This window comes from Zalophus californianus, chromosome 1 (assembly GCF_009762305.2).
Source record: "Zalophus californianus isolate mZalCal1 chromosome 1, mZalCal1.pri.v2, whole genome shotgun sequence".
Classification (NCBI taxonomy): domain Eukaryota; kingdom Metazoa; phylum Chordata; class Mammalia; order Carnivora; family Otariidae; genus Zalophus; species Zalophus californianus.
This window is the reverse complement of record NC_045595.1, coordinates 114,122,145-114,136,539: the sequence shown is the minus strand read 5'-3', so window position 1 is coordinate 114,136,539 and position 14,395 is coordinate 114,122,145. Positions and strand designations below refer to the sequence as shown.

The 14,395-nt window shown below is 38.8% G+C and overlaps 1 protein-coding gene across 4 annotated transcripts; it reads left to right on the top strand.

Annotated features, from left to right (window-relative positions):
• Positions 1–1,747: 1,747 nt before the first annotated feature.
• TRIM59 (tripartite motif containing 59) lies at positions 1,748–14,386 on the top strand. 4 transcript variants are annotated; one of them, XM_027587650.2, is made up of 3 exons: positions 1,748–1,884; positions 2,850–2,923; positions 11,950–14,386. In XM_027587650.2, the coding sequence occupies exon 3, from the start codon at positions 11,953–11,955 to the stop codon at positions 13,162–13,164; it is 1,212 nt and encodes a 403-aa protein (XP_027443451.1). In that variant the 5' UTR covers positions 1,748–1,884; positions 2,850–2,923; positions 11,950–11,952; the 3' UTR covers positions 13,165–14,386. The 4 variants fall into 4 exon arrangements, with proteins under 4 accessions (XP_027443451.1, XP_027443449.1, XP_027443452.1 ...); XM_027587648.2 differs by having other exon boundaries at positions 2,850–2,927; XM_027587651.2 differs by having other exon boundaries at positions 1,852–1,966.
• Positions 14,387–14,395: the final 9 nt, after the last annotated feature.

Below are 14,395 nucleotides of genomic sequence, written 5' to 3'. Positions count from 1 at the left end.
AGAAAACATTCATGATCTAATACTTCCCGCACATCCCCTCCCCCTTGAGCACTAAGCATATAACAAGCTTCATACAAGGTCCTGTCCTTGCGCTACATAAACTTACTAAGTTGTACCATACAATGTCTCAAAAATGCTATCTTGGCCTTTGCATTCCCTGATCCTGCAACAGTACATTTGTTACAAGTGATAAACCTACACTGACACATCATAATCACCCAAAATCCATAGTTAACATCACTGGTTCACTTTTTTTTTAAAGAGAATAATTTTTATATAGATATAATGCATTTATTGCTATGGAAAGAGATCTATATTATTTTGACAGGAAATTAAAAATCTATCAGGATGAATCCAATATTTAAATAGGAAATATATATGCATAGTAAAGCTGAAATGGATCTATACCATCATGTAACAGTAGGAATCTTGGGATATTGCCAGAATCCATACATCATAAGCAAACTTTTCAGTAACTGAATTGGCGAAGATATCTGAAACTGACTAAGGACTCACTGATACTACCTTGTTTTTTAAATTATGTTTAATATTTTACTATAATTTACTGCATAAGAGCCTACTACCTGAAGGTACTGGCAATACACAGTATACCAAGGCTCATTTTTTTTTTTTTTTTAAGATTTTCCTTATTTATTTGACAGAGAGAGACAGCGAGAGAGGGAACACAAGTAGGGGGGAGAAGCAGGCTTCCCGCGGAGCAGGGAGCCCGATGCGGGGCTCGATGCGGGACTCGATGCGGGACTCGATCCCAGGGCCCTGGAATGATGACCTGAGCCGAAGGCAGACGCTTAACGACTGAGCCACCCAGGCGCCCCCAAGGCTCAGTTTTATCTAGCACAGTGTTAAATGACTTTTCACTATAGTTAAGAGATGGAAGGTGTGGTAAGAGTCTTGAGATAGAGCTGGATAAAGTTTCTCAAGAAAAAAAGGTTAAAGGACTAGTGAACTGCATGTTTTCTGATTCTAGGGGCTTAAAGTGAAACGGCGAAGAGACTGAATCAGAAATCAGGAATACTGAGCAACAGTGGTCATCTCTAGGCGGTAATTTCATGAGGTTGGGAAAAGGAGGGAAGGAGATGGTCCTAAGAAGTCCTAAGGTCCCACTAGCTGTCACAGAGTTAAGTTCTCTTTAAGAGAACTGTAACTAATCAGAAGCCCCCTCCTCTACACTCAGCCAAGTACTCTGGTAGGTCCAGGTAGGGAAACTCGGGAGTCAGGGGAGGACGGAGCTTGCAGGCTGGGTGGCGTGTGCCGGTGGAGGTTTCCCGCTGCAGGGAACCTGTGAGGTAACAATGGGAGACGCTGCACTTTAAAGCCCAGAATGAGGACGTGCCAGATTGGCTCCGAGTAAAAAACAGTCCTATGAATCTTTCTTGTGGGGGTAGTCAGCCGCCGCCAGGCTCCACCTCTCCCGGGGCCGTGGACGACGTCCCACCTTCCCAGGAGGCGGCCCAGCCTAAGCCTGCGGCTTCCAGAGGCACCGGGACGCACTGAAGCGCCTCCTGCCGCGTGCTCCGCAGCTTCCGAGAGGCGGGCGGGCGCCTAGTGCGCAGGTGCGGGAAGCTGGCCCAGGGCTTCGAGCCAAACCTTCGCAATTACGCCCCCGCCTCCGCAGGGGCTCCCGGCCGTTTACTTTTGAACAGCGGTCGCGCGCTCTTTCCCATTGGCGGACGCTACGCAGTTGAATGTTGCCGGGAGACTGCGCCTGCGTCGTGAGGCCTCGCGAGGCCCCGCCCCATCTGGGCACCTGAAATCCCTCAGGGCGGAGGAGGGCGGGGACGCCAGGCATCTCGGGGACGCGGAGTCTGGAGGCGGTAGAGCTGTTCTGGCCTGTTGGAGTAGGTTGGTCTCCAACTTCCCGCGGTGAGTCTAAGGAGCGTCTCTTCGGGTTCGAGAAGGCGTCTCTGGGTCTCTCTTTGCCTGTAAGCACAGGCTGCTGTACTGGGTATGTTTGGCGGAGAGTTCCAGGGGCTTGATGATGGAGAGGGTGGGCATGGGTCTTGCATTTATTCTCTCTCGTCCCAGAGGAGGAGGTTGCGGAACCTCGTTTTCCTCCGTCGGGTATGTACGGAGCTAAATTTCTGTGAGGGAGCAGGCCGTGTGTGGTGGGGAGGGTGAATGAGAAGAGCGGGTCTCCACAGACCTGGTCAGCCTCGCGTGGTTTCGGGCGGGGGGCGCCGGGGCGGTGGAAGTGCATTAGGAGGGAGGCTCGGGAAGATTTGTCCTAAACCTTGGAGGAAGGGAAGGGTACGGTTATGTTGAGGCCCTTCTTTGTGAGAGGTTCTCATGAGACTTAACACTGGGTGTAATTATGCCCATTTTACAGGTGTGAAACCTCAGTTCTGAGGAGCATTAGGAAAAACTGACTCGGGACGCCCCGACATTTAAATGGCAGAGCTGAGAGATGTACAGACGTATTGATGGGAATAATCTAAATCAGTATTTATAATTTTAGGCAGACAAAATCTTTCCCTCCCATGGATGTTTCTTGTCTTCAGGTTACCTTTAAGAAGTCTAAAAGGCGCATGAATGTTTGCTCCGTCATCACCATTGTTGGCTAACATTTTCAAGTACTCGTAAGATACTTGACAATACAAAAGGTCCTTTGTGACAATATTTGGTCACGGGATTGTTGGGATTTTCAGTGTACAAGTGATAGCTCTCCTGCACCAACAACTGTTGATATTTGTCACTATTTTTATAAAACACAATGAGGCATAGGGGAGTAAACGTCAAAGAGTGAAATAACCATTCCTGTGATGTCATATTTAATACATTCTTTGAGAATTTAAATCTAAAATATTAAGATAAAATTATTTTAATTTTAGAATACGAATAAAAGAAACTGAAAAAGTTGGAGAAGATCAAGTATATTCAGTCACTAAGCCAGAAGATCAGCAAAGTAGGTAAGCCCTGAAAGATTAAGTGAATACAAAAGAAATCCTCGGTAAATTTTTTTGAGTATGTGATTTAAAGTGTAAGTTGAGATTTTTAAATCTTGTGAGAAAAGACATGTTGGTGTATAAAATTCAAGCCAGCTAGGAGGAGCATAAAGTGAAAACAGCTCCCTCGTCTGACCTATACCTTAGTCACTTTTGTATACCCTTTCGGAAATTTTACGAGGATTTGTGTACATCTAAACACACAAATGGTATCGTTTTATACATACAGACCTGCAAGTTGCATTTATTACTTAAGTTCTCTGGATACCTTTTTACTATGCATTTACATACTGATTTGCATTTTTTTGATGACTATGTAGCTATCCTTTGAAGTAAGGTACCATAATTTAGTCTGGCAAGGTGAAATTTTGATTTTAGGTAATGTTAGTTTTAACATTGCCTTTCAGCAAACATATTGCTGGATATATTTTCACTGAAAAGTACTGAGGAAAAGGCAATGAAAACTTGAATTTCTCATTTCAGTTCTTGGTTAAATCACATAAGTAGTTTCTTTTTTAGTTTGGGGAAATAGGTTGATGTCAAAATGCAAGAACAGTGCAAATGGGCAGAGTTAAAGTCATATCTGACCATAGGATTTTTTTTTTTAATTTGAAAGAGTTATGGTGACCCTTCAGTATTTTCGCATATTTATATGTGCAAAAGTATCTTTAAAATCTTGGCCTATGGGGCCTGGGTGGCTCAGTTGGTTGAGCGACTGCCTTCGGCTCAGGTCATGATCCTGGAGTACCGGGATTGAGTCCCGCATCGGACTCCCTGCTTGGCAGGGAGTCTGCTTCTCCCTCTGACCCTCCCCCCTCTCATGCTCGCTCGCTCTCTCTCTCTCTCTCTCTCTCTCTCATTCTCTCTCTCAAATAAATAAATAAAATCTTTAAAAAAAATTAAAAAAAATAAAATCTTGGCCTATGTATATAGATGGCACAATTGTAGTATTTCTAAAGTAATCTTGAATTGCATAAAATGTGCTTTGTATCAGTTAGGGCGACAAAGATATGAGACCCAATCAGAATTTTCCCAGCCTTATAGCTGACTCACACTATAAGTTCTAGAGCAACTCACTTAACTCTATAATGTGGTAAACATAATTTTCTTCAGAGGTTGTAAAATGTAATGGATGTTTTGTTACTATTCATGTTTAGAGATGAAAGGCATTATTAGTGAATTAAAATTAAAATCATTTACACACTACTGTGTAATAGAATGGATAATGATATTTTTTTGGTACTGTTTAGTTCTCCATAATCTATTCTCAGTGCTGACCACCTATAATATGCTAGTTAGACATATGGAGGCTCTGTGCTCTCTCTCTCAAATAAATAAATAAAATCTTAAAAAGAAGGGAGTCACTAGGTCCAGTCTACACTCAAGGGAACAGGATTACAAAAGGACATGAGTACTAGAAGTGGAGGTCATTGGGGGCCATCTTGGAGGCTGCCTATCCCAGATAGCTAATGGCTTATTTATTTAAAGAGCTGACAGCTCTTGGGTCTATCAATACTAGGAATTTTGTTAATTCATTGTTTTCTTCATTTATTTTTATTATTTTTCTTCTGCCTTTCCTAGGTTGGTTTTCTTTTTTTTCTCGTTTTAAAGATTTTATTTATTTATTTGACAGAGACACAGCGAGAGAGGGAACACAAGCAGGGGGAGTGGGAGAGGGAGAAGCAGGCTTCCCGCTGAGCAGGGAGCCCGATGTGGGGCTCGAACCCAGGACCCCGGGATCATGACCTGAGCCGAAGGCAGACACTTAACCAGCTGAGCCACCCAGGTGCCCCTAACTCTTTTTCTTTAGATGAATCCTTTTTATATTCCTTTTGTTTGGTAATGGAAGTATATAGCTTCAGCTCTGCCCTATATAATTTTTTTTTAAACCCTATAGATTTTCCTAAGAGTATTTTTGTTTCACATGAATAAAGTACATCTTGGCTGGGTAGAGAATTCTTAGGTCATATCCTTTTCTGTCTAGACCCTGTGGACATTGCTATATGATCTTTCAGCATTCTTTGTTGCTTTGGAGATGTTCTGATTATGTACCACCATGTAACAAATATCTGAAGGCTTGGCTGGCTGCATGTTCATGATGACTTTTTCGCTCACATGTCTGGTACTTCATTGCTTCTCTACTTTTCCTCTCTTGCCAGCAGAGTAGTCTGGACTTTGTTTTACATAGTGATTCATGGCTCTGGGGCAATAACCTGCCAGGCTAATTAAGGGCTATACCAGAACGGTCATAGCATCCCTTGTACTTTATATCCTGTTGATCAGAGCAGTCACATAGCCTGCCCGGGTTTTTTGTGGGGAAGAGATTTCATCTTTTGATGGGGGAGTACCTCTGAAGCCACACTGTGGAGGAGCATATGTGGGAGATAATTGTTGTGGCCATTTTTGGAAATTATAATTTCCCAGAAGAGAATTCTGAGACCATTGTTCTTTCCTTTTTTAGATATCTTACTTTTTTGCCTAGATGCTTGTAGTATTGTCTGTCTAAAATTTTGTTTTTAATTAGATGTTAATAGTTGAAAATAAAATAGTATTTAGGTTAATAATGAAAAATAGTAGTCCCCTGCCCTCACTCCCCACTCCTGATTCCTGCTCTCCAGAAGCAACCACTTTCATTTAATGATCTGTTTCTAGATTTTTTTAAAAAATATTTTATTTATTAGAGAGAGAGACAGTGAGAGAAGGAACACAAGCAGGGGGAGTGGGGGAGGGAGAAGCCGGCTTCCCGCTAAGCAGGGAGCCTGATGCGGGGCAGGATCCCAGGACCCTGGGACCATGACCTGAGCCGAAGGCAGACGCTTAACGACAGCCACCCAGGCGCCCCTAAGATTTAGTTCTTAAGCACATTCCCTCCAGCCAATATAATTGTCGTTTTCTTAGTTTGGGCTGTTATAACAAAAATACCATGGACTAAGTGGCCTAAACAACAGATTTTTCACAGTTCTGGAGGCTGGGAAGTCCAAGATGAGGATGCCAGCATAGTTGGGTTCTGGTAAGAACACTCCCTTCCTGGGGTGCCTAATCACCTCCCAAAGGCTCTTCTTCCTAATACCATCACATTAATGGCTAGGATTTCAACATGAATTTTGGGGGGACACAGGCATTCAGTCCATAAGTCATATTTTTTGGTAAAATCAATATTTAATATTATGACTAATATGATAAATGAGCCATATATTTCCTCCCATTTCATGATTCTGTCACTTTTCTCAAACTTTAGTTTTGTCATCACCTCTCATTACGTTCAGACACTTGAAATATTGTCAGTTCCATTTCTTAAAGACCTTTTGGATTCCTTTTGGATCTGTTTTCTTTTCCCAGACTACTTGTTCTCTAGGCTTGCTGCACAGTTGTCCTGGATTTAATTTCACCATTAACCTGGTGAGAATTCTTGCTTTTCTTTTCCAAAAGTTATTTTCCTGGGTATAGAATTTTAGGTTGGAAGCCATTTTTTCCTGAGCACATTGAGGGCATTGCTTCACTGCCTTCTAGTTTCCAGTGTTGTTACATACATACAATGTAGCTAAATCCAAGACATTCATCCTAGAAAATATACATAGGTAAAGTTTTTGCTCCTTTTTTCCTTCTCAAAAGTCTGAGCTGGATGTAGAAAACTGCTGGTGCATAAAATTTCATACTAGTTTCTGGAAGGACTGGCTTCTAAGCATGAAAACTACCTTTATCTTCTGTTTCTCAGGCAATAACCAGAATCAGAAAGTTGCTGGCCTCACAGAGTTGTTTTCATCCAGGCTTGCTTCTGTTAACCAGTTTTGACTTGTCATAAATTTATTGCCTAAAATCTTTTTTAATTTTAATTTTAATTATTTATTATTTATTTTTTAAAGAATTAGAGGCTCACACTGCTCCCTCAAGCAGCCAGGGTGCAGTGTTTTCTTTTCTTTTTTTTTTTTTTTAAAGATTTATTTATTTGAGAGAGAGAATGAGATAGCATGAGACAGGGGAGGGTCAGAGGGAGAAGCAGACTCCCTGCTGAGCAGGGAGCCCGATGCGGGACTCAATCCTGGGACTCCAGGATCATGACCTGAGCTGAAGGCAGTTGCTTAACCAACTGAGCCACCCAGGTGTCCCCCCCCCTTTTTTTTAAGATTTTATTTATTCGAGAGAGAATGAGAGATAGCACGAGAGGGAAGAGGGTCAGAGGGAGAAGCAGATGCCCCGCTGAGCAGGGAGCCCGATGTGGGACTCCATCCTGGGACTCCAGGATCATGACCTGAGCCGAAGGCAGTCGCTCAATCAACTGAGCCACCCAGGTGCCCTAAAATCAGTTTTTAATAGCAAGAAGAGGGTCATCCAAGAGTAGGATTTTATTTCTGTGTCTTCAAGTTAACTACAAACTTCTAATTAAATTTTATTAAAAATGTTTACGTACTGTGAAAGTTAACTTTTGAGATCATATTTGCTTTCTATTTTATATGAGCTCAGGAGATGACATTTTCTTTCAGTATTGTTATGAATATCTTCATTGTAAACAAAGTTGAGCTTTGTGGGGTCCCTAAATGGGTCTCAGGGAAAAATGTTTTCTAGCCTTTTGTCAAATAAGACTTTAGAGGGAAAGGTTTGATTCTGTTTCAGGCCAATTTTGGCACGTAAACATTAAATAGCTCTAATATTAAATCTAAATTGAATATATGTCCACTGCTCAAATGTTATTTTTCCCCTGCAAAGTGCTGTTTTGTTTATTCCTTCATTATGCATTCTGACATCACTAAAATCCTCTAAGAAACATGTTTGTTTTTCATGGGTGGTTTTGTGTGATTATAGAGCTCTCTGTAGGTATAGTCTAATGTCATGAAATCTTCCCAGCATGCATTCTCTTGGACTTATCTGCAATGAATGTCATCTTCTGTACCGTTGCCCAATTGCTTAATTTCCCGGAATGTTTCACAGTTGAAGCTTAGGATCTGTGTGACACATCTTGACTCAAAAGGGTTCTGTATATTGTCAATCTGAATGGAATATTTTTTTGATAGACTCTCCTGTTACAGCTTTTCCTAAACAAAGAGATTTTGCTGTTTTTTAAAAAACAAGAAAGTAAGATGTGACATTAACATTGGTTTCTGAAGGAGTGTTTATTCAGCCAATGTTGAGTGAATCCCTACTATGTGTTTAGTGAATACATGTAGTGAATACCTATAAGTTCTGTGTTTAGACACAATTCCTGCCCTTATTGCAGCCTTACATCCTAATATATAGGAAAATGTTACAAAATTCTTTTAATAACTCCAATTAAATACCATAAATTGGCAGTACAGCATTCAGTGAGATTAATAAGAAACCTAATTTGGGGAGGAGGCAGGGCCCAATTTGAGACTTGATTAAGAGTTTGATTTTAAAAATGTGAAGGAGCATAGAGCCAAAAAGTCTAGAGAGGTTTTTAACAGTTAATAAAAGTACACAGTTATTTGTAGATGTCTTCTCAAATTTCTCATCTTAAAAGTTAGTTTTATAGAGGATGATTTGGTAACCTTTATATTTTACATGAATGGGACTTGGGTTTTTTGTTTTGTTCTTTAAGGTTCTCTAAATGGTGGTGTAACTTGCTTTTTCTCTATCAGAGCTAAGTAATTCCTGGACATTGTGGCTTGAATTTGAGGATAGGTACAAACTAAGACTGTAAGACGAGGCAGGGTACAAAACTCTCAGGCTTTTGTTGTTGGAAATGTCAAAACTACCTTGCCAAGAGGTCAAGTTACTATTGCTCGGTTTCTTTCATTAAGGAAAGAGGGCTAATGATGTTCTTCACCACTAACGCTCTACTGGTCAGTAATTCATAGTTAACCCCAATCAACATTTCATCTTTAAAACTGATTTTTATTGGAAGGACTAATTAAAAAATGTTTTTCCCTTCCAAATCTGCAAATTAGGATTATTATTTTGGAATATTAAATTACGCTGATCCTGGACTTTAAGCATACTAGTATTTCAACTGAAGAAGCTAAGAAATTTATGGTAACTGTTACTAGAGAAATTTAATACCTTGCCTTAGGAACTGTGGTTGAGCCAACTGGGAACATGAATTCTTTTGAATTAAAGAATATAGTTTTGCTAATCCCAATTTGTTATTTAGTAGGAATGTTTAATCTTGCCTATTTTTGCATAATTAAAAAAATCCACGGGACACCTGGGTAGCTCAGTCGGTTAAGTGTTTGCCTTCGGGTCAGGTCATGATCCCGGGGTCCTGGGATCGAGTCCCGTATTGGGCTCCTTGCTCAGCGGGGAGCCTGCTTCTCCCACTGCCTGCCACTCCCCCTGCTTGTGCTTGCTCATGCTCTCTCTCTCTGGCAAATAAATAAAATCTTAAAAAAAAAATCCCAAGTTATTTTTGAGTATAAATGATGCACATTACATTAGTTTCATGTGTACAACAGTTTCAGTAACTCTATATTCATTATGGTATGCTCACACAATCATAGCTACTGTGTCACTATACAGAGCTATTAAAATACTGTATTCTGAGTGTTGTACCTTTCATCTTCATGACTTATCCCATAACTGGAAGCCCGAACCTTCCTATCCCCTTCACCCATTTCAGCATCCCCACCCACCCCCCACCCCACAACCACTTTTGTTCCTGTATTTTATGGATCTGTTTTGGTGTTTTTGTTTGCTCATTTATTTTTTTTAAAGATTTAATTTATTTTAGAATGAGAGGGAGCACTAGCAGGGGGGAGGGGCAGAGGAAGAGGGAGAGATAGAATCTTAAGCAGACTCTGTGCTAAGCAAGGAGCCCGATGCGGGACTTGATCCCATGACCCTGAGATCATGACCTGAGTTGAAACCAAGAGCAGGACACTCACCAACTGAGCCATCCAGGTGCCTCTGCTCATTTGTTTAGATTCCGCATATAAGTGAAATCACATGGTATTAGTCTTTCTGTTATTTTGCTTAACATAATACCCTCCAGGTCCATCCATGTTATTGCAGATGATCTCATTTTTCTATGGCTGATTATTATTCCATTGTTTCTATATATCATACACACACACACACACACACATATATATACATATGCACATATATGTGTACACACACATACCTATATATGCATACATACACACCAGATCTCATCTGTTCATTTATGATGGACACTTTTACTGCCTCCGTATCTTGGCTATTGCAAATAACGCTGCAGTGAACATGGGGTGCATACATCTTTTGGATTTAGTGTTATTATCGTTGGATAAATATCTAGTAGTGGAATTACTGGGTTGAATGGTATTTCTATTTTTAGTTTTTTGAGGAACCTCCATACTGTTTTCCAGTGATTGCACCAATTTACACTCCAACAGTGCAGGATTCCGTTTTTTCCACATCCTTGCCAACACTTATTTTTGTCTGATACTAGCCATTCTGACAAACCCAAGGTGGTGTCTCGTGGTTTTGATGTGCATTTCCCTGATGATCAGTGATGTTGAGCATTGTGTTGTGTCTGTTGGCCATCTCTGTGTGTGTTGGCCATCTGTATGTCTTTGGAAAACTGTTTATTCAGGCCCTCTGCCCATTTTTTAATTGGATTGTTTTTGGTGTTGGGTTGTACAAGTTCCTCATATATTTTGGATATTAACCCCTTATCAGATAGGTATCATTTGCAAATAACGTCCCATTGCCTTTTCATTTGCTGGGCAGAAACTTTTAATTTTGGTGTAGTTCCAATTTATTTTTGCTTGTTTCCCTGGCTTAAGGAGACATATTTAGAAAAATGTTTGCCAAGACCAGTGTCCCCATAGATTATTTTCTATGTTTTACTTATGGAGTTTTCAGGTTTTATATTTTGGTATTTTAATCCACTTTATTTTTTTATATGGTATAAAGAAAGTGGTCCAGTTTGTCTTTAGCATAGAGCTGTTCAGTTTTCCCAGCATCATTAAAGTGATTATCTTTTCCTCATTGTATATTCTTGTTTCCATTGTCAGAGATTGCCCATGTAAGTGTGAGTTTATTTCTGGGTTATCCCGTTCATTGATCTTTGTCTGTTTTTGTACCAGTACCATACTGTTTTGACTACTCCAGCTTTGTAGTATAGTTTGAAATATGGGATTGTGGTACCTCCCACTTTGTTGTTCTTTAACAAGATTGCTTTGGCTATTCAGGGTCTTTTGTGGTTCCATACAAATTTTAGGCTTATTCTAGTTCTATGAAAAATACTATTGGTATTCTGATAGAGATTACACTGAATCTGTAGATTGCTTTAGGTAGTATAGACATTTTGACAGTGTTCTTCCAGTCCAGAGTATGGCATATTTTTCAACCTGTTTATGTTGTCTTCAGTTTCTTCCATCAGTGTTGAGTAGTTTTCAGAGTACATGTCTTTCACCTTCTTGATTTATTCCTAGGTATTTTATTCTGGTAAATGTGGTTAATTTCTTCCTGCTACTGTTAAGTGTATAGAAATGCAACAGATTAATTTTGTATACTGCAACTTTACTGAATCTTCATTTATTCTAAGTTTTTTGGTGATCTGTAGGGTTTTCTATATAAAGTGTCCTGTCATTTGCAAATAATGGCAGTTTTACTTTTTTTTTTTAACCAACGTAGATGCCTTTTCTTTTGTCTGCTATGGGTAGGACTTCCAGTTCTTGTGCAGTTTAGATTTTAGCACTTAGAATGTAAAAATTGCACAGATTATCATTAAGTAGACTTCGACAGAACACTGAATTTTACTTTTGCATAGAAGCAAACTTAAATAACTTTAATTTGAAGTATTTACTACAGATTAGAATTGTTTAGCATGATTTTTGTCCCAAAGTAAGCTCTTAAAAATGATGTCTATATGTTAGGAATTGTATTACTTAGAAAGCTGCTTTTAAAAATCTTAAACATCTTAATTATCTTTTAAATGACAAGCACAGTATATTAATAGTTTTGAGGTTAACACCTAAAACTTTATATGGTACATACAAGTGTCTCTGTTACATGGAGGCTTAAAATACTTTTCTTCTCTTGACAGGAAATGCACAATTTTGAGGACGAGTTAACATGTCCCATTTGTTACAGTATTTTTGAAGATCCTCGTGTACTACCGTGCTCTCATACATTTTGTAGAAATTGTTTGGAAAACGTTCTTCAGGCATCTGGGAACTTTTATATATGGAGACCTTTACGAATTCCACTCAAATGCCCTAACTGCAGAAGTATTATTGAAATTGCTCCAACTGGTATTGAATCTTTACCTGTTAATTTTGCATTAAGGGCTATTATTGAAAAGTACCAGCAAGAAGACCATCCAGATATTGTCACCTGTCCTGAACATTACAGACAACCATTAAATGTTTACTGTCTCCTAGATAAAAAACTAGTTTGTGGTCATTGCCTTACCATAGGTCAACATCATGGCCATCCCATAGATGATCTTCAAAGTGCTTATCTGAAAGAAAAGGACACGCCTCAAAAACTGCTTGAACAGTTAACTGACACACACTGGACAGATCTTACTTGTCTTATTGAAAAGCTGGAAGAACAGAAATCTCATTCAGAAAAAATGGTCCAAAGTGATAAGGAAGTTGTTCTACAGTATTTTAAGGAGCTTAGTGATACATTAGAACAGAAAAAAAAAGTTTTCCTAGCTGCTCTCTGTGATGTTAGCAATCTGATTAATCAGGAATATACTCCACAAATTGAAAGAATGAAAGAAATAAGAGAGCAGCAATTTGAATTAATGACACTGACATCATCTTTACAGGAAGAGTCTCCACTTAAATTTCTTGAAAAAGTTGATGATATCCGCCAACACGTGCAGATTTTGAAACAAAGACCACTTCCTGAGGTTCAACCTGTTGAAATTTATCCTCGAGTAAGCCAAATATTGAAAGAAGATTGGAGCAGAACAGAAATTGGACAAATTAAGAAACTTCTCATTCCTGAAATGAAAATTTCTTCAAAGAGGATGCCATGTTCCTGGCCTGATAAAGATGAAAAAGAAGTTGAATTTTTTAAGATTTTAAACATTGTTATAGTTACTTTAATTTCAGTGATACTGATGTTGATCCTCTTTTTTAACCAACACATAATAACCTTTTTAAATGAAATCACTTCAATATGTTTTTCTGAAGTCTCTCTATCTGTTTATCAAAGTTTGTCTAACAATCTGCATGATTTAAAGACTGTGCTATGTCACACTTTACATTTATTGAAGGAATTCATGTGGAAAATAGTTTCTCGTTGAAAATTCCAATCTGAATTGTTTAAATAGGCATTCTGTACAGCAGACTAAACCATTGCTAAAGGGAGAAATAGGGTAGGATGGATAAAAATAGCCAACTGAACTATCAGAGTTACAACAAATATATAGAAATATGTTAAACCATCCATGCTTCTTAGATGATGGAAGTATGTCAGTTAGAAATGATACGTAAGTTGTCCAAACCAGTGTCTAGTTCACTTGATTTAATACATTATCCCATTTACTTTATCGCTGTGGCATTGAAACATTCCTGTACCAATACTATCTTTTAGCATTTTTTTTTTTTTTTTGTCTTTTAGCATTCTATTACTGCGGTGGTTAGTGTTGCAGTTTTTTATGTATAGTTTTTAGATTAAAAGATGGCAAAATCCTGAGTGTATAGGCCTTTATTTTGATGTGGCTTGAAAGCCTTTGGCCAAATAAGGATGGTGAGTAGAGGTTTTAAATTCAAGTAGCAAAGTCTAAAAGTGATAAGGGATTGCTTACATTAAGGATATTTTTGATCAAACATACCTGACGCATTTATACATTTTAAGAGCCCTAAAATGTTTATCAACATTCATTCCTGACAAAGCTATTGCTTTTGGAAATATTTTGTTAGGGAACAGTGACCTTTTCAAATAACGGTCTTATTTTATTCTGTGGTTTGCATAAGTTTGACTTTTTGGTTAGTGCTTTTAGTTTTGCCAGTCAAATCGGGTCTTGGATTAAAAATTCAAAACATTTTACCAGCATAGTATATTGATATATTCCATCATTTGATTTAGGTGGCATCATGTTAACTCTTATTTGTCTCAAAAATGGGCTTTTCTGCCATTTGCTTAGGTTATTATCAAAGTACCAATAATTTAACTTTCTTGAATTTTGCTTAAATGGGAGCCTGTGTAGCTCTTAAGTCAAATCCCTTTGATTAGTTTCCTTATTGTTAATAGGGACTGGAATTGTGGTGCTTGTGGTAGGACTTTTGGCCCTTTTGTCCATGGAAACTAAGTAAAAGGTCATTTGTTTTCCAGAATTCCAAATTGGCTGTTGCTCTTAGATCCATTCCCTAGGAACCCTATCTAGTTCAGAGACTTTTCAGGTCATTTTAGGGAATGCTCCTGGTTCGATACTACATATAAATTATAATTAATTAATATGGCTGTAGTTCTAAAATGCTCCTAAAGGCTTATCTGCTGAGAATATCTTACCACAAAGATGGCTGGCTGTATCA